The 27,697-nt window shown below is 46.6% G+C and overlaps 1 protein-coding gene across 1 annotated transcript in view; it reads right to left on the reverse strand.

Annotated features, from left to right (window-relative positions):
* The window catches only part of LOC142243182 (ovalbumin-related protein Y-like), a 108,560-nt gene extending 90,113 nt beyond the window's left edge, over positions 1 to 18,447 (reverse strand). Inside the window, exons 1-2 of the mRNA XM_075314823.1 lie at positions 18,365 to 18,447; positions 16,530 to 16,705 (exon numbers count right to left, since the gene is read on the reverse strand). Coding sequence (XP_075170938.1) covers positions 16,530 to 16,697 — 168 coding nt within the window. The 5' untranslated portion in view covers positions 16,698 to 16,705; positions 18,365 to 18,447. The remainder of the gene's footprint in view (positions 1 to 16,529; positions 16,706 to 18,364) is intronic.
* Between the last annotated feature and the right edge of the window lie 9,250 nt (positions 18,448 to 27,697).

Below are 27,697 nucleotides of genomic sequence, written 5' to 3' on the forward strand. Positions count from 1 at the left end.
TCTGCATGACACCCTCCTGCTCTGTTTTTAATAAGCTATAATAATAGCAAAAAATGCTGCCATTTAGTGGCATACAAGAACTGGCTGTTGTATTTCATTATTGTCCCACTGGTGCCAAGCTATTTCTAGCACCTCTGCATGACACCCTCCTGCTCTGTTTTTAATAAGCTATAATGATAGCAAAAAAAGCTGCCATTTAGTGGCATACAAGAACTGGCTGTTGTATTTCATTATTGTCCCACTGGTGCCAAGCTATTTCTAGCACCTCTGCATGACACCCTCCTGCTCTGTTTTTAATAAGCTATAATGATAGCAAAAAAAGCTGCCATTTAGTGGCATACAAGAACTGGCTGTTGTATTTCATTAGTGTCCCACTGGTGCCAAGCTATTTCTAGCACCTCTGCATGACACCCTCCTGCTCTGTTTTTAATAAGCTATAATAATAGCAAAAAAAGCTGCCATTTAGTGGCATACAAGAACTGGCTGTTGTATTTCATTATTGTCCCACTGGTGCCAAGCTATTTCTAGCACCTCTGCATGACACCCTCCTGCTCTGTTTTTAATAAGCTTTAATGATAGCAAAAAAAGCTGCCATTTAGTGGCATACAAGAAGTGGCTGTTGTATTTCATTAGTGTCCCACTGGTGCAAATCTATTTGCAGCACCTCTGCATGACACCCTCATGCACATTTTGCTACGCTAATTTTATAGCAAACTCTGGGAATTCCTTGCTGCATTTGATCATTCGGAGGGATAGAAAATGAGGCTTCCTTTACTGTCCTGATACCCACAGAACACAGCCACTGTACCCACCTGTCCACTTTTGCCACGCTATTTAATTTGCCCAAAGAGCTGACTCTTTTTCTGCCTTCCTAAAATTGTCTGTCATACTAAGTTAGTGTTCCTTTGCTGCCAAGCAATGTACAACACATGTGCATTCTACACTCATTTCCATTTCTGGAATGCAATTATTAAATGCAGGTAGTCCAGGCAATCTGTGACGAAGGTGCAGGTGTGGATATAATGTAACCTGCATCCAATATTGGTTTTCTCGATGTCTGACAGCTCAACAATACCATCTGTTTCCACTTCCAAAACAAGTGATGACCTGCCAATCACACTCCCTGTTGCGTGTAAAGGGGTGGAAGTTCAGTGTGAAAAACCATGTGAGACTGCTGTCCCCAGTCACAGAGGATGAAGAGCACGCAGATACACTTGATGGGGCAGGCGGTGGTTGCACAGGCACGCTAGGCCGCATTGTAGCACAGTGAAATTCACATTGCGACTTATGCTTCACTTTAAGTCGTGTACAGGGTGGGCTTCCCAGTATGCAGCAAAACCAGGCAACAGGAAAAGGACTCTAGTCAGTTGGGTTGATAAATGATTGTTTAACTTTACCAAAACAAACAATAAGAACCATGCATACAATTTAAATAATTGAACAATCTATTCTGTTGCCTACTACCTGCTAATCCCTCTGTGTAGCAGTAATTGTGTGTTTGTGCGTGTGTGTGTGTGTGTGTGTGTGTGTGTGTGTGCGAACACGACTTACCAGTGGCGCATCACAAGAGCTTCCCAGTTATCTATGTAAACATAGACAAAACACATTACCCCCCCTGAATACCCTTGTTAGCTAAAGCCTCACAGATAAGGCAGATGATAACAGTGTGAATGCAAACCACACAGCTCTGCAACACAGTCATGGAAATCTTGAAAATCAACAGTCAATGCAAACATGTGTCGCTGTCCCTCTATGATTTAAAGTGTACGTGACAATTTGACAGTGCAGAGGCAGCAAGTCTTATTGTCTATAAATAGTCGGCCTACCCAGAACAGATATGTGTTTTGCTAATAAAACAAAGTGTTGCGTGCCCGCATTATTGTCTGGGCACAGCCTACCGTACCCGGGTACTGTGATGTCCAGTTGCCAGAAATACAGACTTTACGCTCCTCTCACGGTAAGCAGTATAGACAGCACCGTAAGAATGTTGGTCTGTGGCACAGGATGCTGCTCACTGGCGTTACGGTACTTCTCACCAAACTCCAAAAATGACTCCCCTCACAATTGAGCGAAGTGTTTCCGCGGTGGCTCCTTGCTGTAACACACACCTTTAGCTTTTCCTTCTGTTCATAGACAGCATCTCCAAGTCCACACCCGAAGAGCAATTTCTCCTCCATGTCTAAGTGTGGAGAGGCAGCTAGTGCACATGCGTGTGCCGATTTACCCCATCCGCAGCCTAACTACAGTGTTTCGCCTAGTGAGTATGCTCAGCCTGACTGTGCCATTCCTGAGGCTAAGTCTTCATTTCGGGATACAGCGCATGCTCCCACACTTAGTGCGAAAAGCCTCTTTGCACAGGTACTTGCACTCTGTGCCGGGTCTAAGTCCTGTTTTGTGCCTAGACACCATGCTAAAGCTGATAGTCTTTTTTCAGAGACTGTATTTCATGCTACTGAGCATGCTCAGACACTTACTGCATCAGAGACTAGGTCCGATAATGAACTCTTTGGCCCTGCCCCTGATGTGGGGGGCCCATATACACCACAGGGCATCAGGTGTCCTGACGATGTGGCCAGGCCACTCCCAAATGGTTTGCAGAGGCCCGCCCCTATGACTTGTCACCTCATTATTGATGGTCAGACGATGACTGGTGAGGTATTTGTGTCGTGGCAGCCATGAGGTCATTATTGAAGTTGCGGTTCCAAATAGGACGCTAGTTATGCCACTCATGATGTGTCACTCTGCTTTTGTCTCCAGGAGGTACATTGTGGTCCACCCTGGTTTGGAGCGGACCCAGGTTATAAAAGGGGCTGGAGCCAACAAGGAGGTGCGCAGTCTTTTATTATGCTCCGAAAGAGCACACCTCCATGTGTTGAACCCATTGCGGCTTTAGGCCAGAGGTAGGCAGTGATAGGGCGTCAATGCAGGCCGCCACCACAGTTGGTAACGCAGAACGGTTAAGACCAGCTCCTGTCCTACCAGTCCTGCTTGTGCAGCCCAGTGGCATTAACAGGCCTGCTGCTGCTGATGCGCCTGCTGTCCACAGGTGTGGCCCCAATGCACACGGTCAGCGTACTCAATGGCCCTTGTGATGTTAACAGGGAGTTCCTGGGCTGGGTGGGCGTGTTGACCCTGTGACGCTAACAGGGCTCCCAGTCTCCAGATCCGAGTGGCGTCTAACTCGGTTCAGGCTACTATTAGTTTCATAGCCACACAGCTCTGTATCCTCCACCTAACCTTCCAGTTGCCAATCTCTCCTTTTCCATCTGGGAGCACGGTGGACACTGACTGCTGATGAGGATATATACCTTTCTCTTTCTTTTCTTATTAATTTTCGTTATATAGCGGTAACATAGTATATACCACCTTATCCAAATCTGCCAGTCCCACCGTAACAGATGGTGTTTCTTCAGCAAATGTTACTTTTGCTTAACCACCAAACCCACGGACAAAAACTTTTTTCCCCTTTCCAACACACCTGTTCCCCTTTCCACCAGCATCTGTCCTTTTTCAACTCATTTTGTATATGACCAAAAGTGCAACTCTGCAGGGACACCGTACTCAACGCCATCTCAGCACAGCAGCCAGCCCTCGGTCCCTCAGATGTGGACAAGTAAAAGACCATTTCCTCCTATCCATGACAAAGCGTTGAGATTCACTCTGTGCAGCACTGGTGTTTAGTGGAAAAGCAGATCTAAGATTGCGTACCACCTTCTGCAGATACTCCTGTATACGTGCGTCCCTTTCTATAGCAGGAATTATTTCGCCAAATTTTGTCTTGTACCTGGGATCTAACAGTGTGGCAACCCAGTAGTTAGCATTACTTCGAATTCGTACAATCCGAGGGTCCTGTTGTAGGTAGTGCAGCAAGAAGGCGCTCATGTGTCTTGTGCATCCAGGAGGACCAAGTCCTTGGTGTGTTGGTGGCAGAGACGTGAGAATCGTGCCTCCTTCCTCTGCCCTCTCCCCCCAACCTCGCACAACCGAAATGTGAGCAAGCTCTCACTCATCTGCTGAGTCTTCCATGCCCATCGCCAGTTCGTCCTCCATTTCTTCATGGGCTCCTGCACCTTCCTCAACAATTTTTGCTGATACTATGTGCCCTTGTTAATCCCTCTTCCCCAGCGTCCCTTGACTTCCGCCTAGGTGCCGCTCACCGTCTGGACCTTGTAGATCTTATTATCCCTTCTGCATATGACTCCTCCTGTACTTCCTCCCCTTCCTCTTGGACCAACACCTGACTCCGAATAATGCTTACAGTGTGCTCCATCTTGTAGATGACCAGAATTGTCACGCTGAGAATGGCATCGCCAGTGCTAAACATCTTCATCGACATTTGTAAACTGTGTAGAAGGGTGCATGGGTCCTTGATCTGACACCACTCCAACAGCGTGATCTGCACCACCTCTGGATCAAGTTAGCCCAGGGTATACGTCATACCGTATTTCAGCAGGGCTCTGCGGTGCTGCCACAGACGCTGCAACATGTGCAGATTCCAATTCCTGCGTGTCGGAACATCGCATTTTAGGCGTTTAACCGCCAGACCCTAAGACTTCCGGAGCGATGAAAGTTGTTGAGCTGCTGGGTGCGAAGGATGAAAGTGAGCACATAGCAGCGTGCCCGCTGCACAAGGCCATGTAGGCCGGGATGGTATTTTAAAAATTGCTGGAGAATCAGATTCAACACATGAGCCATACAAGGCACATGTGTCACATTGCCCTGACGAGGGGCCGCAGACAGGTTTGCATCATTGCCGCACACGGCTGTTAAGTCACCAACGTAGTCCACTCAATCAATTTGTACTCCGGTCGCCAGGTGACAACGTGTTCCTTTCGTGCATAGTGCTGATGATGGCAAAGGAGTCGATGCCAGCGGTGCAAGTGGACGCAGGTTATGCTCACCCACTGGGCTGCGTTACCTTGACAGATGCAGAACTACAGGCTGAATGCAGGTGGTGGGTATCTCACAGATGAAGTACCATCATTCAGCTACAACCAATGGGAATACACCACACCCTTTTTTAGGCCCCTCCTGTCTGCAGACCACTGCCAGACAAAGCTATGAACCTCTTGTTACTGTTACCCCCAGTTCAGTTTTATGATTTTGTGTGCTTGTTACCTGACTACTTTTCCTGCTTGCTGTTTATGTACCTTGTTGGCCGATCCGCATTTCACCTCTGCTTGTTTTCTGATTAAGTCCTGGCCATCCCATTCTGTTCCTCTTCCTCAATTAATGTTTTGACCCTGCATGACTACTATTCTCTGGAACTATCATACATTCCACAGGAGGCATAGAAGAAATATGAACCAGGTGGAGGAGCCACCCCAGGTTCACAGCAGCTCAAAGAGCATTTCAAAAAAGGAGAACACGAGCAAAATTGCTGAAAAAAGTTCATGAGTTTTATTAAATAGAATTTTAAAGTGCAAGTGCAGAGATTCACAATAATGATATACAAATTGAAAGGAGGGGAGAAACAGATGGTAAAGGGCAGAAACATTCTCTGGAACTGCAGCCTTCCACAGGTATTGATCAACTTGGGCCCTGTGTAATTCCAAATCACTGTATAAGGGTTAAAGGGTTTCAGGGTTCTGGGGGTCCAGCTTGGTGAGTGGCTTCCCTCTAGCCTATCCTTTACAGCCCATCTGAGTGTGTCGATCCAGGCAGGCGTTACACCGTGCCCTCTGCAGAAGGCCATGTAGGCCGGGATAGTGTTTTAAAAATTGCTGGACAACCAGGTTCAACACGTGAGCCATACAAGGCACGTGTGTCACATTGCCCTGAAGAAGGGTCGCAGACTGGTTTGCATCATTGTCGCACCCGGCCTTCCCTGGCTGCTGGTTGAGTGGAGACAACCATTGATGAAACTCGGTCTCACTCTCCAGAGCTTACCGTCCACAACTCATCAGCGGTGTGACTCACATTTCCCAGACATTTCTAAGTAAAGAGTCGACCGCATCATGCTGTTGAGCTCTGCTGCCAGCATAGTAAGGAGGTGTGTGGGATTCCTTGGGCGCAGTTACAAGGAAGGGTGGCCTGACCACACAGGGTTTGGGCCGAGGTGGAGGACCCACACGAGGTTGAGGAGGCAGAAGCAGTGGAGGAACTTGTACATACAGAGGAAGGATTGACACATAACTCGTGGGGACGGCAAGACTTGTACAGCAAACCCTTATCCATCTCTCACCATAGTTACCCAGTGCCCAGTCAGCAACATGTAACTCCCCTGTCCATGCTTACTGGTCCAAGTATCTGTGGTGAAATGCACCCTGTCACACATAGAGTTTCTCAAGGAATCGGTGATGTTGTGTGCGACCTGCTGTGGTAGCGCGGGCACGGCTTTCTTGGAGAAGGAGTGGCGACTGGCCATCGGCTCTTGGGGCACTGCAATGGGCATAAGGTCTCGAAAATACTTGGTCTCAAAAGGGTGTAAAGGCAGCCTTTCTGTAGCCAACAAGTTGCAGATGCTGAAACTCAACCTCTTAGGCATGTCATGCCCTTCGAAAATCATGTAAAACACAGCGAGGGGACTCCAACCACAGTCTCCCTCGTTTCCACTAATTGGGCCACACACACCCCACTTGACTGGCATCAGTTGACCCCCCTTTTCAAAATGAAAAAGATGCTTTGCATGAAGCACTCTCAAAAATACGCATGCCTTTCACCTCCCCTGGATGACCCAGGGAAAGAAAAGTCCTCTGAGAGCCATGACTTGTTCATCTTGGTTCTTTTAGAAACACAGCGAGGGGACTCCAACCACAGTCTCCCTCGTTGCCACTAATTGGGCCACGCACACCCCACTTGACTGGCATCAGTTGACCCCCCTTTTCAAAATGAAAAAGATGCTTTGCATGAAGCACTCTCAAAAATACGCATGCCTTTCACCTCCCCTGGATGACCCAGGGGAAGAAAAGTCCTCTGGGAGCCATGACTTGTTCATCTTGGTTCTTTTTTCAAAAGCGAGGGGACTCCAACCACAGTCTCCCTCGTTGCCACTAATTGGGCCACACACACCCCACTTGACTGGCATCAGTTGACCCCCCTTTTCAAAATGAAAAAGATGCTTTGCATGAAGCACTCTCAAAAATGCGCATGCCTTTCACCTCCCCTGGATGACCCAGGGGAAGAAAAGTCCTCTGAGAGCCATGACTTGTTCATATTGGTTCTTTTAGAAACACAACGAGGGGACTCCAACCACAGTCTCCCTCGTTGCCACTAATTGGGCCACACACACCCCACTTGACTGGCATCAGTTGACCCCCCTTTTCAAAATGAAAAAGATGCTTTGCATGAAGCACTCTCAAAAATACGCACGCCTTTTACCTCCCCTGGATGACCCAGGGGAAGAAAAGTCCTCTGAGAGCCATGACTTGTTCATCTTGGTTCTTTTAGAAACACAGCGAGGGGACTCCAACCACAGTCTCCCTCGTTGCCACTAATTGGGCCACACACACCCCACTTGACTGGCATCAGTTGACCCCCCTTTTCAAAATGAAAAAGATGCTTTGCATGAAGCACTCTCAAAAATACGCATGCCTTTCACCTCCCCTGGATGACCCAGGGGAAGAAAGTCCTCTGAGAGCCATGACTTGTTCATCTTGGTTCTTTTTTCAAAAGCGAGGGGACTCCAACCACAGTCTCCCTTGTTGCCACTAATTGGGCCACACACACCCCACTTGACTGGCATCAGTTGACCCCCCTTTTCAAAATGAAAAAGATGCTTTGCATGAAGCACTCTCAAAAATACGCATGCCTTTCACCTCCCCTGGATGACCCAGGGAAAGAAAAGTCCTCTGAGAGCCATGACTTGTTCATCTTGGTTCTTTTAGAAACACAGCGAGGGGACTCCAACCACAGTCTCCCTCGTTGCCACTAATTGGGCCACACACACCCCACTTGACTGGCATCAGTTGACCCCCCTTTTCAAAATGAAAAAGATGCTTTGCATGAAGCACTCTCAAAAATACGCACGCCTTTTACCTCCCCTGGATGACCCAGGGGAAGAAAAGTCCTCTGAGAGCCATGACTTGTTCGTCTTGGTTCTTTTAGAAACACAGCGAGGGGACTCCAACCACAGTCTCCCTCGTTGCCACTAATTGGGCCACACACACCCCACTTGACTGGCATCAGTTGACCCCCCTTTTCAAAATGAAAAAGATGCTTTGCATGAAGCACTCTCAAAAATACGCATGCCTTTCACCTCCCCTGGATGACCCAGGGGAAGAAAGTCCTCTGAGAGCCATGACTTGTTCATCTTGGTTCTTTTTTCAAAAGCGAGGGGACTCCAACCACAGTCTCCCTTGTTGCCACTAATTGGGCCACACACACCCCACTTGACTGGCATCAGTTGACCCCCCTTTTCAAAATGAAAAAGATGCTTTGCATGAAGCACTCTCAAAAATACGCATGCCTTTCACCTCCCCTGGATGACCCAGGGAAAGAAAAGTCCTCTGAGAGCCATGACTTGTTCATCTTGGTTCTTTTAGAAACACAGCGAGGGGACTCCAACCACAGTCTCCCTCGTTGCCACTAATTGGGCCACACACACCCCACTTGACTGGCATCAGTTGACCCCCCTTTTCAAAATGAAAAAGATGCTTTGCATGAAGCACTCTCAAAAATACGCATGCCTTTCACCTCCCCTGGATGACCCAGGGGAAGAAAAGTCCTCTGGGAGCCATGACTTGTTCATCTTGGTTCTTTTTTCAAAAGCGAGGGGACTCCAACCACAGTCTCCCTCGTTGCCACTAATTGGGCCACACACACCCCACTTGACTGGCATCAGTTGATCCCCCTTTTCAAAATGAAAAAGATGCTTTGCATGAAGCACTCTCAAAAATACGCATGCCTTTCGCATCCCCTGGCTGACCCATGGGAAGAAAAGTCCTCTGAGAGCCATGTCCACATTGTCAGTGGACAGACGCGTGTGGTTATCTGCCAGCAGACCGCAGCAGCACTGAAGAAAGGTTCCGAGAGAACGCTGGCTGCAGGACACTACAAGATCCACAAGGCGTACGTGGCAAGCTCAGGCAATTTATCCAGATTGGAAGCCTAAAATGAGCAGAGCTCAAGTTGCACAGTAATGGCATCGATGTTTCCTTGCATATACTCATATATCTGTGTCTCCTCCTCTTTTTCCTTGTCCAGCTCTTTTGTTTTCGCATGAGTATATGTCCTTGTCACTTTCCCATGTGTTTGTGTTGTGTTGTGAGTTGTTTGTCACCTTTTGGACACCTTTGAGGGTGTTTTCTAGGTGTTTTTATGTGTTTGTGATTGCCTGCCATTGTTTTCTATGTGGTTCGAGTTCGGTTCGTCGAACGTTCGACGAACCGAACTCGAACGAGACCTCCGTTCGGCGAACCGAACTCGAGCCGAACCGGGACCGGTTCGCTCATCTCTAGTGACAAGTATCGGGGTATGTGTATCGTATACTGTATATAGGACACAAATAGTTGGTAGACTCAGTGGAAATAGAAGGGGGAAATGGGGCATATTACATTTCTGGGTGATTAAAGACTTACAATAGATATATTGGAATATTAATCAACAGTATATAGCACGAAAAATGTACAACTATTTAGACAATATTGTAAATAAATGACATATTATATATATACTGTATATACAGTACAGACCGAAAGTTTGGACACACCTTCTCATCTCTAGAACAACTATTAAGAAGAGACTTTGTACAGCAGGCCTTCATGGTAAAATAGCTGCTAGGAAACCACTGCTAAGGACAGGCAACAAGCAGAAGAGACTTGTTTGGGCTAAAGAACCAAGGAATAGACATTAGACCAGTGGAAATCTGTGCTTTGGTCTGATGAGTCCAAATTTGAGATCTTCAGATCCAACCACCGTGTCTTTGTAGAAAAGGTGAACGGATGGACTCTACATGTCTGGTTCCCACCATGAAGCATGGAGGAGGAGGTGTGATGGTGTGGGGGTGCTTTGCTGCTGACACTGTTGGGGATTTATTCAAAATTGAAGGCATACAGAACCAGGAAGCCTACCACAGCATCTTGCAGTGGCATGCTATTCCATCCGGTTTGCGTTTAGTTGGACCAACATTTATTTTTCAACAGGACAATGACCCCAAACACACCTGCAGGCTGTGTAAGGGCTATTTGACTAAGAAGGAGAGTGATGGGATGCTACGCCACATGACCTGGTCTCCACAGTCACCAGACCTGAACCCACTCGAGATGGTTTGGGGTGAGCTGGACCGCAGAGTGAAGGCAAAATGGCCAACAAGTGCTAAGCATCTCTAGGAACTCCTTCAAGACTGTTGGAAAACCATTTCCGGTGACTACCTCTTGAAGCTCATCAAGAGAATGTCAAGAGTGTGCAAAGTAGTAATGAAAGCAAAAGGTGGCTACTTTGAAGAACCTAGAATATAAGACATATTTTCAGTTGTTTCACACTTTTTTAAGTATTTCATTCCACATGTTTTAATTTATAGTTTTGATGCCTTCAATGTGAATCTACAATTTTTAGTCATGAAAATAAAGAAAACCCTTTGAATGAGAAGGTGTGTCCAAACTTTTGGTCTGTACTATATATATATTTATAGTATAAATTTTATATATTTAGTCCGAAACGCGTAAAGTTTACCCTGTCAGTCACTCCTGTACTGTGAGTATCTGGATGGAATTTTAAGAAAATATTTTTTCAATAAAGGACCAAAGATTTTTTTATGGAATTGGTGCCGAGTTCAAATTTGTTCCTCTCTCACACCTGTCATACCGGTGTGGACTAGCCGGCAAACTGCGAACATCCTGTTGTACATGCGGAGTAGGGGACAGGTGAGCTGAAAAAAACTTTTTCTTACATACTGTCTCTTTCCAGGGCTGTCTCTTTCCATGGCTGTCTCTTTCTAGGTCTGTCTCTTTCCCCATCTGTCTCTGTCTGTGTTTGTCTGTCTGTCTGTCTTTTTCTGTCTCTCTCTCTCTATCCGTCTCCCCACCGACATCTTATTACCTCACACACAATCTTCTTATACTAACAGTTTATTTTGTTTCTATAGCAACCACTGACAGTTGCTATTTATATTTGTAGCTCCCACCTCCATTCAGTTTAATAGAGGCAGGATTTTTGGAGAGTAACTGTAAATCGCAGGGTTAAATTTTCCCGCCCAAACATAGTCTATGATGTTCCCTGAGTCCCATGGAGTGTCTGTGCAAAATTTCGTGATTGTAATTGCGACGGTGTGGATTCCTTTAGCGGACACACAAAACACACAAACATACACTCAGCTTTAAAGATATATTAGATTTATGAGACTGCTCTACTATATGTGATAGAGTAGTCTCATAAGTAAAAATGCACAACAAGGATGGTAAATTAAACAGATGAATATTGAATGACTAGTAGAGTGGCATATTACACCTTTTATTTGTCGCCATTCTATTTCTCTATTTTTTACACACTCCTTTATTGTCACAATATTGCTCTTCATATTCAAAACATCAATTATCCTCAGCTGTAAGTGACGCATCCGCGGGGTCTGGGGGGGGTTACTCGTCACCGGGCCGGTGTAGGGGGTGGGATGTCACAGCGGCCAGGCCCGGTTCCGTGACCTTGGCAGTGTCAATAAAGTTGGGGGGGGGGGGTTATTTACAGGGGGAGTAGAGTTTGTATTTGTGAAGCCACCTGTGGTTTGCGGCCAATTTAGGGGCTGCCGCTGTGTGAGGTATTCCCTGGGGCAGTTGGTAGCACAGCTTGATTGGTTCAGCTCTCCACAAGCAGAGCTTAGCTTCGGATGTTCAAAGTAGTAGTAGATAGCGGTGCAGGGTTGGAGGCGAATAATAGGACGACACAGGGATGCAGGCAAGGTTCTTTTACTCACTCAGATGTTCTCAGCAGCATATGTCCGGTCGTACGCCACTCTCAGAGTGCCGCGCTCTGCTGTGATGGGCTCCAGCTGATCCCGGTTCGGAGGTCAAGGCCAGTGCACCCTGCTGTGTTCTCTCCCTGGTTGTCTCTCCGCGCTGACTTTCTCCCGCCTGTCCTGCGCCTACGCACACAGTGCCCTGAGCCGGTGTCCGCGGACCCTGTTGGGTGGCTTAAAGCTTTGTCTCTTGGCCCTATGTGGTCACCTTTTCACCGGATGTGTGCAGATGTTAGCCTGAGGCACTTGCAATACCCTCTGTGTTACTAGCGAAGTTATATTATTCTTCTCTAGCCTAGGGACTGAGTCCTCGAATGCGGCCTAGTCCTTCCACTTCTGTCAGCTGTCCGTGGAATGGGTCCCGTGGGTGGCTCATGCACTTCCCATGGCCCTAGGACTACTTTCTATCTGTCACCTGGGTTGAACTGCAGCAGCTCCCGACCACAAGTCTTGTCCTCTCCGTGTCCTCCTCTGTTCTCCTTCTTTTTTACTCACTCCTGGTCCTGGGACAAATTCCTCCAGCCTCCCATCCCCAGGACCTTTCTCCTGCAGCTCTGCTTCCTTCTCTCTCCTCAGACTGTCTGCCTGCCTGTGTGAAACTGGCTGACTCACTACTTTCTAGACACACCCTCCTCCCACTCACTATACTCCACCCCCAGGTAAGCCGGAAAAGGGTGCCATCACCAGTGGTGGCTATCTTTAGCATTAATATGCCACCTCACACATGTCCCGGTGAAGAGCTGCTAACTGAGAGTCTTGTGTGCTTTATTGTGCATACCTGTGAATGACCTCCTCCGTACCTAGGATGATGACGACACCTCGGCCAAGGTGCAGTACCCTGTGGCGACTGAAGCCTCAAGGGTGCCACATAAGCACATCCACTGTATGTTTTTAATTTATTTTGTTCAATAAAATGTAAACTATTTTTATATTATTTTGAATTGAGTCTATGTTGGTTTTTCTCAATGCTTCTACCCTTGGTTAAGAAGGGGAAGAGAATGTATCTGTATCACAAAAAAAAACATTCATTCAGCCTTGATTTTTATTTAAATTCATAGCAAAAATCAGAATGTTCTTCATGTCTTTGTATACCAGTTTACATTATCGGATTCACCCATCTTGGAATTTGTCATTGTCACCCTACCCATTACCCTACCCCACTAGAGAGTAGGCAGTGAAATGGCATGATGCTTAGGCAGTTTTTCTTCTATATAGTTTACAATTTGGGATACATGTAGGAAGAGTCAGTTCTGCTCAGATTAATTAATTATCCACAGATAAGGGTATTAAGACCAATCTGAACAAAGTCACCTTTCAATGTGCAACAACCATTATCTTAATGTATGTCCTTATTTCTTCGAACTATAAGATTCACCTTTCCTCCCCCCCCCAAATTTATAAGGAAAATGGCGGTGTGTCTTATAGTCCAAATGTACCTGGCTTGCTGTGATAGGGAGCAGCAGCGGCAGTGGAGCAGGGTCACAAGAGGTAGGAGTAGAGTTGCCATTGCAAGAAGCTTGCGGCATTTGGAGCAGTGAATATTCATTTCCCCGTTAATGGGAAATGAAAATTCACTGCTCCCAATGCAGATAATCCCACCCACCTTTTGGCACCAAAGTTAGTGGTAGTAAAAATCTTCACAGTCATTTACTATCGCTGATGCTGATGCCAAGAGATCGGCAGGATTATGGGCAAGGATAGCAGTGATTTTTCTTTTCCCTTTAATGAAGAAATTAATATTCACTGTTCCTCAGGCTGCCTGCTTCCTTCAGCAGCGACGCTGCTCTTGCTTTCGGTGTGCCTTTGACTGGAGGTGCATATCACTGATGTCATGCTCTGTATGCCTGGGAAGTAGAGGGAAGGTGAGTAGAATTGTTTATTTTTTTACGTGTGCGGCATAACGGGAGGCATTTATACCAGGATTGGCTCATGATGGGACACATATAGTTAGGTCCAGAAATATTTGGACAGTGACACAAGTTTTGTTATTTTAGCTGTTTACAAAAACATGTTCAGAAATACAATTATATATATATAATATGAGCTGAAAGTGCACACTCCCAGCTGCAATATGAGAGTTTTCACATCCAAATCGGAGAAAGGGTTTAGGAATCATAGCTCTGTAATGCATAGCCTCCTCTTTTTCAAGGGACCAAAAGTAATTGGACAAGGGACTCTAAGGGCTGCAATTAACTCTGTAGGTGTCTCCCTTGTTAACCTGTAATCAATGAAGTAGTTAAAAGGTCTGGGGTTGATTACAGGTGTGTGGTTTTGCATTTGGAAGCTGTTGCTGTGACCAGACAACATGCGGTCTAAGGAACTCTCAATTGAGGTGAAGCAGAACATCCTGAGGCTGAAAAAAAAGAAAAAATCCATCAGAGAGATAGCAGACATGCTTGGAGTAGCAAAATCAACAGTCGGGTACATTCTGAGAAAAAAGGAATTGACTGGTGAGCTTGGGAACTCAAAAAGGCCTGGGCGTCCACGGATGACAACAGTGGTGGATGATCGCCGCATACTTTCTTTGGTGAAGAAGAACCCGTTCACAACATCAACTGAAGTCCAGAACACTCTCAGTGAAGTAGGTGTATCTGTCTCTAAGTCAACAGTAAAGAGAAGACTCCATGAAAGTAAATACAAAGGGTTCACATCTAGATGCAAACCATTCATCAATTCCAAAAATAGACAGGCCAGAGTTAAATTTGCTGAAAAACACCTCATGAAGCCAGCTCAGTTCTGGAAAAGTATTCTATGGACAGATGAGACAAAGATCAACCTGTACCAGAATGATGGGAAGAAAAAAGTTTGGAGAACAAAGGGAACGGCACATGATCCAAGGCACACCACATCCTCTGTAAAACATTGTGGAGGCAACGTGATGGTATGGGCATGCATGGCTTTAAATGGCACTGGGTCACTTGTGTTATTGATGACATAACAGCAGACAAGAGTAGCCGGATGAATTCTGAAGTGTACCGGGATATACTTTCAGCCCAGATTCAGCCAAATGCCGCAAAGTTGATCAGACGGCGCTTCATAGTACAGATGGACAATGACCCCAAGCATACAGTCAAAGCTACCCAGGAGTTCATGAGTGCAAAAAAGTGGAACATTCTGCAATGGCCAAGTCAATCACCAGATCTTAACCCAATTGAGCATGCATTTCACTTGCTCAAATCCAGACTTAAGACGGAAAGACCCACAAACAAGCAAGACCTGAAGGCTGCGGCTGTAAAGGCCTGGCAAAGCATTAAGAAGGAGGAAACCCAGCATTTGGTGATGTCCATGAGTTCCAGACTTAAGGCAGTGATTGCCTCCATAGGATTCGCAACAAAATATTGAAAATAAAAATATTTTGTTTGGGTTTGGTTTATTTGTCCAATTACTTTTGACCTCCTAAAATGTGGAGTGTTTGTAAAGAAATGTGTACAATTCCTACAATTTCTATCAGATATTTTTGTTCAAACCTTCAAATTAAACGTTACAATCTGCACTTGAATTCTGTTGTAGAGGTTTCATTTCAAATCCAATGTGGTGGCATGCAGAGCCCAACTCGCGAAAATTGTGTCACTGTCCAAATATTTCTGGACCTAACTGTATATTCCTGGATGAGAGACATTTATACCAGGATGGTAAACATATATACCAGGAAGGGGCCCAGGATTGGGAACATATATATCAGGATGAGAGACATATATACACCAAGATGAGGGACATGCATATCTGGATGGGGACATATATGTCGGGATGGGGAACATATATACCATGCTGGGGAACATATATACCTATATAGGGGACATATATTCCAGGAAGGGGTCCAGGATGAGGGACATATAAACAAGGAAGAGGCCGAGGATGGGGGACATATATAAGAGGTAGCTGCCCAGGATCAGGAACATAAATAAAGGATGAGGGACATATAGACCAGGAAGGGGTCAAGGATGAGAAACATATATACCTGGATGAGGGACATATATGCTAAAAAGGGGCACAGGATGTGGCACATTAGTCCAGAATTAGGGAAAATTACAACCATAACAATATCAGCAGCAGACCACCACCCCATAACAGTGCGCGATGACCACATTTTTTGCTCCAAATTTTTTCTATTTTCCTCCACTAAAACCTGGGTGGGCCTTATAGTCAAGTGCTTTTTATTGTCTGAAAAATGCAGTATACCGATTTGGAAAAACATGATATCTTTTCAATTTTTCACACAATAAGGCAATTAAAAAATGTACAAAGCATGTCAGTAGATATGACAACAAAAAACGGATTGCAGAAATGCTTTTTAAATCATACAGACTAAATATATATATAGTAAGTATATATATATATATATATATATATATATATATATACACACACGGTATATACTGCTCACAAAAATAAAGGGAACACTTAAACAACACACAACACAATGGTATTTTAGTGTTCCCTTTATTTTTTGAGCAGTATATATATACCGTATATGTATATATATACTGTATATATATATGTATATATACAGTATATAAATATAATATATATATATATACCATATGGATAAACACTGTATTTAAAAATGTCATCAATACCCAATCTTCCATAGCAACTTCGTAGAATTCTAAAATATTCACAGCATTTTTGCAAAAATGTTTACCTTCTTCATTTGGTTTTCAGTTCTACCTTTGGCTGCAAGACAAACCAATGCTAGAGCAGTTAGCATGCTAAGGGGGGACATCACAATATTCTCATCACTGCTCATTTTTTCTGCTAGCTCCGCGGTAAAATAATTATTTGCAGCAACAACATCCTCTAGAGTAGACATGATGTTATCTAAAAAAAAATGAGACGTAGGGCTTATATATTTTGTAACTAAATGGTAATGATGATTTCAGTGAAATCAAACATAGCAAGAAAGAAACACCTGGTAAAGAGGTGATCTCAAACACATCAATGAAGGAATGAAAGAAGGAACACAGTATTTAAAAGTGTCAAGTCTTTAAGTCTTGTGCTGAGGGAGCTGTAGAAGAGAACTCCAAGATGTGTAGTAATGTCTTTTTGTACAATCCTTAATTAGTCCGAGTATCATCCCTTTTTCTCATATATGGGTAAAAAAAAAGTTTCTCCATTTTATCAGTCCGTGAAAATGAGACTGTACTCATCCAAGTGCGGTCCCATTTGTTCATGGACCCATAGGGGCACTTTGCACACTGCGACATCGCAAGCCGATGCTTGCGATGCCGAGCGCGATAGTCCCCGCCCCCATCGCAGGTGCGATATCTAGTGATAGCTGCCGTAGCGAATATTATCACTACGGCAGCTTCACATGCACTCACCTGCCCTGCGACGTCGCTCTGGCCGGTGACCGGCCTCCTTATTAAGGGGGCGGGTCGTGCGGCGTCATAGCGACGTCACAAGGCAGGCGGCCAATATAAGCGGAGGGGCGGAGATGAGCGGGACGTAAACATCCCACCCACCTCCTTCCTTCCGCATAGCTGGCGTGAGCCGCAGGCCACAGGTAGGAGATGTTCCTCGCTCCTGCAGGAACGAGGAACAACATCGTAACATCGGTCATTTCCAAATTATGGAAATGACCAACACTACACCGATGATACGATTACGACGATTTTGCGCTCGTTAATCGTATCAAAAAGGCTTTACACACTATGATATCGCCTGCGACGCCGGATGTGCGTCACTTTCAATTTGACCCCACCGACATCGCACCTGCGATGTCGTAGTGTGCAAAGTGCCCCATAGACTTGCATTCCAATTTTGATCACTCGGATCAAAGTCAGACATCTCTTTGTGATTTTCCATAGACTGCATGGTCTGTGCAAAATCACTGACATGGGAATGGCCCTAGAGACTATCAAAGATACAAATTGAAAAATATGGATAGCACTCGTATGCAAAAATTGGAAGTGAAAATGAGCTCATACAAATAGAGAATATCTAAAAGGGAAAAATCAAAAAATTGCAAAAACATTTCTATCCAAAACTTGTATTAGACCATATATATATACTGTGTGTGTATATATATGTGTGTAAAAAATTATAACATAACTTAATTGCAATTATTATTATGCCTGTATCTAAATAAATCATTTCAACAAATTCAACAATTATATCTTGCTCTGTCAAAACTTGTAGCTCATTAAGGTGTTAGAATAAATTTAGCAGCAAGTTTTGATGAGAACATTAGACAAGTGTTTATGGCGGTAATAGATTGTACATATTGCTAATAAAATATATACGGTATTTGCTTTTCCATTCTATCTAAAAAATTTTTTTAAAAAAGTGGTCAGCACCTAATATCAGATTTCATGCAAAAACCTAGTGTATTTATTAGCCCATGTGAACAGGTGGCAACATTTTGGCTCAAGACAGAGCAAGTGAAAAATTGTAAAAAATTGTACACAACCCCAAGAAATCAATCTGTGTTCTAGAATAGAAATTAAAATAAAAGCAGAGAAGTATGCTCATACTTACATTGTGGGTATCAAATGTGTAGCAGAAGTCTTGGATTCAACGAAGTAAGTGACACTTGAAGCCTGAGCCACTCTTACTGACCGTGGTGCTCTTTAGGGTTTGGCAATATATGGGTAGGTTTACACAAGAGAAATCTCACATGTCTTATTCATTTACAACGTCCTGCCCTCAATTATGTAACACATTTTACATTGGCTTAGAAACTAATGGTGACAGTTAACTCTTGGGGAGAATTTCTGCTTAATAAGTGCCACAAATAGCATGCACACAGTAGTTTCAGAGCTGTTCAAAAAAGCACCCCTAAAATGCTATTTATTTTTTTTAGCATCACCTAAATTTCTCAATTAACTCACATTTGTTCATAGCTACAGGAATATAATTAATTCACAAAAGTGGAGTATATTAAAAACCTAAAAAGTTTTAGTAAATAATTCATTTAAAATTATAAAACAAAAATGTTTGAATGGCTACAAAAGACAAGTGTTGCTGGAAATAAAAGGTCATGTACATAATATACCAAAATCAAATTTGTATCAAAATACTCAGAGCTGGTTGTACATAATTAATTCCTGATTTGTCAGTACAATATCATAAAAATGTACTAAGTTAATTGTCAGACACAATGAACATACTTATATCAAATGCCCCCTAGAGGTACTATAACTGTATTACACTTAGTTGGGGCAACAGTTAGGCATCTCTTGACGAAGAGAAACGAAACGCGCATTGAAGCAGTGAGGACCTTGTAAATACCACAGATTAAATTGTAACTCTGCCATTTAAATACTCTACTTCATTATTATGATCTAACTGGTGCCCCAACTTAGGGGCACTTTGCACACAACGACATTGCAAGCCGATGCTTGCGATGCCGAGCACAATAGTCCCCGCCCCTGTCGCAGCAGCGATATCTTGTGATTGCTGGCGTAGCGAACATTATCGCTATGGCAGCTTCACATGGACTCACCTGCCCTGCGACGTCGATCTGGCCGGCGAACCGCCTCCTTATTAAGGGGGCGGGTCGTGCGGCATCACTGCGATGTCACACGGCAGGCGGCCAATAGGAGCGGAGGGGCGGAGATGAGCGCAATGTAAACATCCCTGTCCGTCCTCACAACCGTAGGAAGGGGGTATTTACAGGGGATTGATTTGTTGGTGACACCACCTGTGGGTTGCGGTGAGGTTTGGTAGCACCTCCGCTGCCTGGTGATGGGATGCCTAGGGCTGATTGAGTGGGGCAGCCAGGTGGGATCCCCTCCATGGGTATGGGGAGGTGTAGTCCCGTGGCCAGGTACACGGGAGTAATTTCTGCTGGAGGTGATGTGCCGGGTTGGCCCGGGATCAAAGGTGTACTCACAGTTCAAAGAATCACACACAAAGTCCAGTGGTAAACCAAGTTGCCAGTGACCAGTCACCTCTGGCGGGTGTATTCGGGTCCCACACCCGGGTGTAGCAAACAGGGGTCCTTTCCTCCTGCATGCAGTGTCTGTGTCTTCTCTGGGACAACTCTGCATGGAACGGGGAAGTCCATTCCCGGTACTGTGTATGTTTGGGAGCTGTGGCCCGCGAAATCTGACCCTTGGGATCTAAGTGGGTTCTGACGGACAACCTATCCCCCGCGTTGGGCTTCTGTTTCGCTCTGTGGGCTTCTGTGGAACAAGGCTTGAAACCTTGTCCCCAGCTGGTCAATTAACAAGGGGGCTTGCAACCGTCCTCGTCCTAGGGTCCAGGTACCCCGACTGTGCACGGCCTCTGTACCGGATTTCCACTGTCAGCACTGGCGGGCTACAACCCTGCCCTGGTCCACTTAAGGTCTCCTGTGACCAGATCTCCATCGCCTATGGTCCTTCTTGCCGTCTGCCACCTAGTCCGGTAGTCCAGGGGCCCCAACCCCTCACTCCACTTCACTCCAACTGTTTGACTACACTCTTTGCTCTCCTCCACTCAACTTGACTTGACTGTCTTGTTCCCTCCCAGGACACCTCAGGACCCCTAGGTGGGTGCTCCCATCCACCTGTTCCTGCCCACTGGTGTGTCCCTATTATCATGGGGGGTGGCTAGGCTTTACTGGCTGTGTGTTGTACCTGGGTGTGAGTTTTGTGTTGTAATCAAGGAGGGTGGACTACTTTTGTGACTACCTGGTTTTACCAGGGCGTCACATAAGTGTGACGCCCTGGGCAAGCCAGGGGTCACAGGTCACAACACCACCACACCCCACACTCCAGGTAGGCACATCACAGCTAAACTACAAATCCTTGTTGCCTTCCTCCAGAGGCTGATGATTCACACCAGGGGGTGGGCCAGGCGGTTGGCTCCGCCCACCAAGGAGGTCACAGCTCTGGAGGCGGGAGAAACCAGGCAGATGAGCCCAGGCAGGGCTAGAGTGCAGTCAGGAGATAGCTCAGGGAGGAGCAGGAGTGAGGAGCTAAGTGGAGGAGTAAACAAGAAGTGAAAGTAGAAAAGTGGAAAAGGAGGAAAGCAAGTAAAGTGACAGTAAAGAAAGAAAGCCTGAAGGACCCAGCTTTGTGTAGGGCCAGATCAGCAAGGTCAGCGACGGCGGTGACTGTCTGGAGGGGGACCGTTTGGAAGTTCCTGGAAGGACCCCGTTGGCTGTGTGCCCGGTGGTCTGGAGCAGTGTTTCGAAGGACAGTCAGCACCAGGGCAGGGGCCTCTCGGACCCCGGCAAGGCTAGGAGTCGCCAAATTTGCCGAATCCATCAGTGAAGGGGACGTAGATCCCCCAACAACCAAGTCCCGATTGAAGGCAACAGCCCAACCCGAATCGGAGAGACACCGCCACCGCCACGGCACCAGTTTCTCAGGGCCAGCGCCTGCGGGCAAAGTGTAGAGCTCCTCCGGCCCAGATTGTAGTCGGGGAGCGGGTAACCGGAGGGAATCCACCGCTACCACAAGTCAACCATAGGTGCAAGGAAGAGGGACATCACCGTCACCTACCGGGAGTGCAGGTGCAGCCGTCTGTGGGACAGTCCTACCAGCCGTTTGGTTTACCGTACAAACTGTGTCCACGTCTCAGGCTGAGTGAGTACCACAGTGCCGCATGGCACAGCGCTGCCCCCGCGTCCCTGCGCCCATCAGGTCCCGCACCTCACAAACCTTCACCGGGCCCCGGGATCACCAACCCCTGCCCACGGAGGGGCAACACAACACCCGGCTGCTCCGCATCACCATCCCCGGGATCCCCGTATTGAGCAGCGGTGGTGAAATCACCACAACCGTGGGTGGCGTCACGGACAATAATCATCCCCACACCCAACAACCCCCCTTTCACTCACGGGCGAGGAGTGCCGCTCGAGAAACCCCCGGGATCCGGCCTACAGCTCGAGCCACCACTGAGCAGCGGCCGCCGGACCCGAGCAGAAGGGGGTGAGCGTAGTGTGCCGACACCCTCCTCCCCGCCCGCGACATAAGCGCTAATGGTCAGCAGGATCCTCTCTTTCTCTCTTCTGTGGAGTAAAAGCTCTTGTGGTCAGCAGTGTTCTCTCTTGTCTCCCCCAAGTGCATTTTCTGAGAAATTTATTTGCTGCCCATCAAATTATTGGGAAAATTTGGCAAACTCAGCTAATTTAAATTATAAAATATCTGCTGATGTCTCTAAGTTATGTAAACATGAAGAATTTCCTTGAGTAGCCTGCAACTTAAGCCAGTTAGGCATGTTTCCATTAGAGTACTACGCCTTTCAATATTGCTGTGCTTTATCCTGTGTTATTTAAACGCAGTTCATTTCTGGATATGGTTCACCTAGAGATTTATAGCTGGTCGACGGTTTTCTCCTTTGCTAAACATACCTCAGAGTAGAACCTGATTGACTAAGGGGTACTTTGCACGCTGCGACATCGCAAGCCGATGCTACGATGCCGAATGCAATAGTCCCCACCCCCGTTGCAGCTGCGATATCATGGTGATAGCTGGCGTAGCGAACATTTTCGCTACGCCAGCTTCACATGCACTCACCTGCCCTGCGACATCGATCTGGCCGGCGATCCGCCTCCTTCCTAAGGGGGCGGGTCATGCAGCGTCACAGCGATGTCACACGGCAGGCGGCCAATAGCAGCGGAGGGGCGTAGATGAGCAGGATGTAAACATCCCGCCCACCTCCTTCCTTCCGCATTGGCGGCCGGGACGCAGGTAGGAGATGTTCCTCGCTCCTGCGACTTCACACACAGTGATGTGTGCAGCCGCAGGAACGAGGAACAACATTGGACCGTCGCAGCAAGGTAATTATGGTTTTCGCCGACGCTATACCGATGATACGATTACGACGCTTTTGCGCTTGTTAATCGTATCATCTAGAATTTACACACTACGATGTGGAAGTGTGTCACTTTCGAAATAACCCCACCGACATCGCACCTGCGATGTCGTAGTGTGCAAAGTACCCCTAAGAGTCATGTGAATGATTGATTTTTTTAATGGCAAAGCACTGAGACCACAGAAGTTTGAATTCTGACTCTGGGGAAGATAACTGAGCAGCCAGACAGAGTGTGGTTGTAGTCTAGAAGGACACTTATGATTGTTTTGCAGACTCGGTCAACAATAAATATTTAGTCAATATGCCATTTGATGTGGTTAGTGAGTGCCTGGAAAGCTAGAAACATGACTGTGAAGTCAAGGCTGCTATTAGTATGTTACGAGAGTGTACCGCTCTGCGCTAGGCTGCAACCGAGCCGCTCGGGTCTGGACTCGCTGGGTGGTGGCTCGAACGTCTCCGGACACAGGGGCCCCGTGGTCCACTTCGATCTGAAGGGGGACTGGCGCTTTAAGGGGACGTAAGTGTACGGCCGGAGCCGTGTTTTAAGTTCATGACGCCACCCACGAGTTGTGGTGAAGGTGGACACCACCGCTGCGGTTACTGGGCACCCGGGAGAGATGTTGCATCACAAGATGTTAACCCCTCGGTGGGTAGGAATGGTGGCCCCGGGACCCGTTGGGTTTTGTGTGATGGGCGGTGCAGGGAGATGTGCGGCCGGGGGGCACTGTTGTACTCACGATTAGTAACACACACAAGTCTCTGGTAAACCAAGATGATGGTGGTTGGTGCCCGCAGTCGGTTGCGTCTGGTCCCCCACCCGGTTGGTGGTCTCTGCCTTTCTCCTGCACCGTGTTGTGTATCGTTGGGCTGCCTGCGCTTCAGTGTCAGGAGTCTGCTCCCCGCCTTTGTGGATGTCAGAAGAGCCCTTTGCCCGCAGACGCTGGCCCGTGGGATCTCTCTGCCTGTGGCTTTCTATCCCCCTCGTTGGGCTGTTGTCTTCAGTCGGGACTTTGGGTGGGAAAGGACCTAAAGTCCTAGCCTCAATCAGTTAATTAGCTAGTCCCCAGTAGCTTCTGGACCTAGCTTCAGGGTCTCAGTACCCCCTTTGTGCTCTGGTTTCCAGTCAGTTCCCCGGGTCGGTACTGGTGGGCCACTACCCTGTCCCAGTCCACCACGGTTCCACCGAGCCATCTTCCCGACTCCTGCAGGCTGAGGCCTCCTAGCCAAAGGTGCCCGGGCTCCAACTCAGACACCTGTCAGACTGCTGCAGACCTGGGCACAGGCCTGCCTCCACTCAACTCCACTACAAAAACTGAACTGAACTGTGTTTCCTGCCTCAGGCTCTCTGAACTCCTAGGTGGGCGTGTCCAACCACCTGGGCACACCCCCTGGTGTGCCCATCAAGCCCTGAGGGAGGTGACTAGGGTTTAATGTGGTCGGCTTGTGTTACCTAGTGAGGGGACTGGTGTTATGCGAGACGCTATCTGTGACTACCTGGCTAGTCCAGGGCGTCACAAGAGTATCTGTGCCGCCCCGGCGCAGACCGGAGTGCTCGGATCCGAAATGCTCGTGGCTCGAGGGGTGCGGACCCAGGTTCGGCTAACACTCCGATTCTTGAAAAGGGGATATTTACAGGGGAGAAGTTTGTGATGCCACCTGCGGGTTGCGGTAATGGGAGTACCGCCGCTGCTGGAGGGAGTACTGGGGCAGATGGTGTGGGGCAGCAAGGTGTCGGTCCCTCCGCAGGTAGGGAAGGCCCCAGCCTCTGGGATGGTTGGTGGGATAATTGGGAGCACGGGGTGCAGGGGAACAGAGTACTCACTGTCGGTAGTCGTGGCGCAGGATGGAGATTATAAAGCAGACACTCACACTGTAGATAAATCAGAGTCTCTGTGCATCACAGTCACTATAGAGGAGCCCGTCCAGGTGTCCGCTCCCGCAGGTGTCGTTTGATAGCCCGGACCTTTGCCTCTGTGCACAATTGTTAGTGTCTGTTGTGGCCCCTTGGTGTGAAACTGTTGGGGTCCCGCTACCTGTGTGTATGGCAGCTGTGCTCTTGATGGCTGGCACTTGGGATTTCAGTTGGGTTGCTTTTCTGGAAAAACCCTATCCCCCGCATTGTGCTGATGCCTTCAATCTCTGAGCTCTTAGGGAAGTTCATAAAGAGACTCTCCCTCCCAGGTTAATTACCAGGACGGCAAAACCTGCTCCTGATCTAGGGTCTCGCTTTCCGGGAGCTACTACTCCCAGCTTCTCACTCTTTGAGGGCTCTCTTTTTCCTTATATATATAAATTCAAATGTAAGACTTAATGTTAATGTAAAAGTGATATGACATAAAGAATAGTAGAAGAATCATATTGCTATAATATGTAATAAGAAAAAAATAGCATTATTGTATAGTGGTTAAAAGTGCAAAATAATGTAATAGACAAGAATGAAAGAAAAAGGAGTAACAGAAAGGGAGGGATGAAGAAGAGAAATTGGGTGGCAGAAGGAAGAAGCTATTTGAAGGAATGTAACCGTGACAGAAAAAGGAGTGGTAAAGAATGATGAAAGGAGAAGGAAAACTACAATTGATTTTTACAGTATCTGTTTTTTTAACATATGAGTCTATGGAAAGCTGATTGCTATTTATCTTCCAATTGAAACTGATTCAATAAGAAGAAAATCAGATCCCTTACAAATGCAAGAGAAAATAATGGCTAAATAGCAATAAATTACCGTAGTGGTTCCATCTTCCATAGACTTCCATGTTAAAAAAACGGATCCTGTAAAAATGATTTTTTTCAAAACTGACAAGAAAGTTGTATTTCAACAACTTTTATGCCAACGGATTACTGCTAGATCAATTCTAACAGCTGATTACTGGACATGTGAACTTAGGATGGCTTTACACGCTACGATATTTCTCAAGCGATCTCATTGGGGTCACGGAATTTGTGACGCACATCCGTCCGCTTTAGCGATGTCGTTGTGTGTGACACCTATGAACGATTTTGAATTGTCGCAAAAACGTTCAAAATCGCTCATCGGTGACAGGCCCCCCTCTTCCCAATTATCGTTGCTGCTGCTTCTACGATGTTGTTCCTTGTTCCTGCGGCAGCACACATCGCTGCGTGTGACACCGCAGGAATGAGGAACCTCACCTTACCTGCGGCCGCCGGGAATGAGGAAGGAAGGAGGTGGGCGGCATGTTATATCCTGCTCATCTCTGCCCCTCCGCTTTGATTGAGCGGCCATTTAGTGACGTCGCTGTGATGCCGAATTAACCGCTCCCTTAGAAAGAAGGGAGTCAACATCTTCACTGACAATCAACTGGCCAGAGACCCCCATACACATTTGATTGTTGTCCAAACCCGTTGATATTGGCGTTTGGCCAACGTTAATCTAATATGTATGGGGCCTTAAAACTGACTATGTACTGCAATGTACACAACTTCAAAAATCTCACCGAGATTTGTTTTGTGTTTAGAGCAAATAAAACTTGAAGTGCCCATTTATTATTCCTGAGCAATAGCAAATGCAATCACTATATGCCCTTGAGGACAAAAAATAATTTAGTAATAGTTTCAATGGGACTATCAGATGGGCAGGACCTCTAAAAACGTCCTGTCACTTAATAAGAGAGTGAGGTGTGTACTTTTTATTGCACAAGTAAATCTAGCGTAAACTGGATCAAACGCAACTAGTGTAAAACTAATATTCAGTATCTCAACTAATGATCCTCTTTAATAGGAGTACCCGACAGCACGCTATATTGCATGACCTGTTATTATTTTATTTGCATTCTTAGCCAAGTTTATAGAATACACAATGTGTTACGCATGAAAAGTTTCAACATGTCTGTTTAACAGTAGTTTAGGACACATAATAATAATTTTATTCATTTATATAGCGCTATTAATTCCACAGTGCTTTACATACATTGGCAACACTGTCCCCATTGGGGCTCACAATCTAAAATCCCTATCTGTATATCTTTGGAGTGTGGGAGGAAACCGGAGAACCCAGACGAAACCCATGCAAACACGGGGAGTACATACAAACTCCTTGCAGATGGTGTCCTTGGTGGGATTTCAACCCAGGACCCCAGTGCTGCAAGACTACAGTGCTAACCACTGAGCCACGGTGCCGCCCTATTAACATTACAAGTGTGCTTAATGCTTATATATATATCTTAAAAGCGGGGTACGGTGCAAAAACTGGATGCAATATCTGACATAACCTAAAATTTGCTGCTGATTGTAAAAAGCTAGACATAGATAAATAGCTGCAATAAGGCTGTATTGTTCCTACTTTGTCAAAGTACTTTAGAGAGAATGGAATCGGAAGGTGTACTCCTTATAGTTAGGGGTGCTTCACACACAGCGAAATCGCTACCGAAATCGCTGATAGGCCACGGTTTTGGTGACGCAACAGTGACCTCATTAGCGATCTCGCTGTGTGTGACACTGAGCAGCGATCTGGCCCCTGCTGCGAGATCGCTGCTCGTTACACACAGCCCTGGTTCATTTTCTTCAAAGGCGCTCTCCCGCTGTGACGCACACATCGCTGTGTGTGACAGCGAGATAGAGCGACGAAATGAAGCGAGCAGGGAGCAGGAGCCGGCATCAGGCAGCTGCGGTAAGCTGTAACCAGGGTAAACATCGGGTAACCAAGGTGGTTACCCGATATTTACCTTAGTTACCAGCCTCCGCAGCTCTCATGCTGCCTGTGCTGCCAGCTCCTGCTCTCTGCACATGTAGCTGCAGTACACATCAGGTGATTAACCCGATGTGTACTGTAGCTAGGAGAGCAAGGAGCCAGCGCTAAGCAGTGTGCGCGGCTCCCTGCTCTCTGCACATGTAGCGATGTTATGATCGCTGCTGTGTCGCTGTGTTTGACAGCTAAGCAGCGATCATAACAATGACTTACAAGGTCGCTGCTACGTCACAGAAAATGGTGACGTAACAGCGACGTCGTTGTCGCTGTCGCTATGTGTGAAGCACCCCTTACACTCACCACAATGTTGTTCAGGAAGCTGGATAAGGATCGCTTGGGAAGATATAATCATTGTGTTCTAA

This window comes from Anomaloglossus baeobatrachus, chromosome 6 (genome assembly GCF_048569485.1).
Source record: "Anomaloglossus baeobatrachus isolate aAnoBae1 chromosome 6, aAnoBae1.hap1, whole genome shotgun sequence".
NCBI classification, from domain to species: domain Eukaryota; kingdom Metazoa; phylum Chordata; class Amphibia; order Anura; family Aromobatidae; genus Anomaloglossus; species Anomaloglossus baeobatrachus.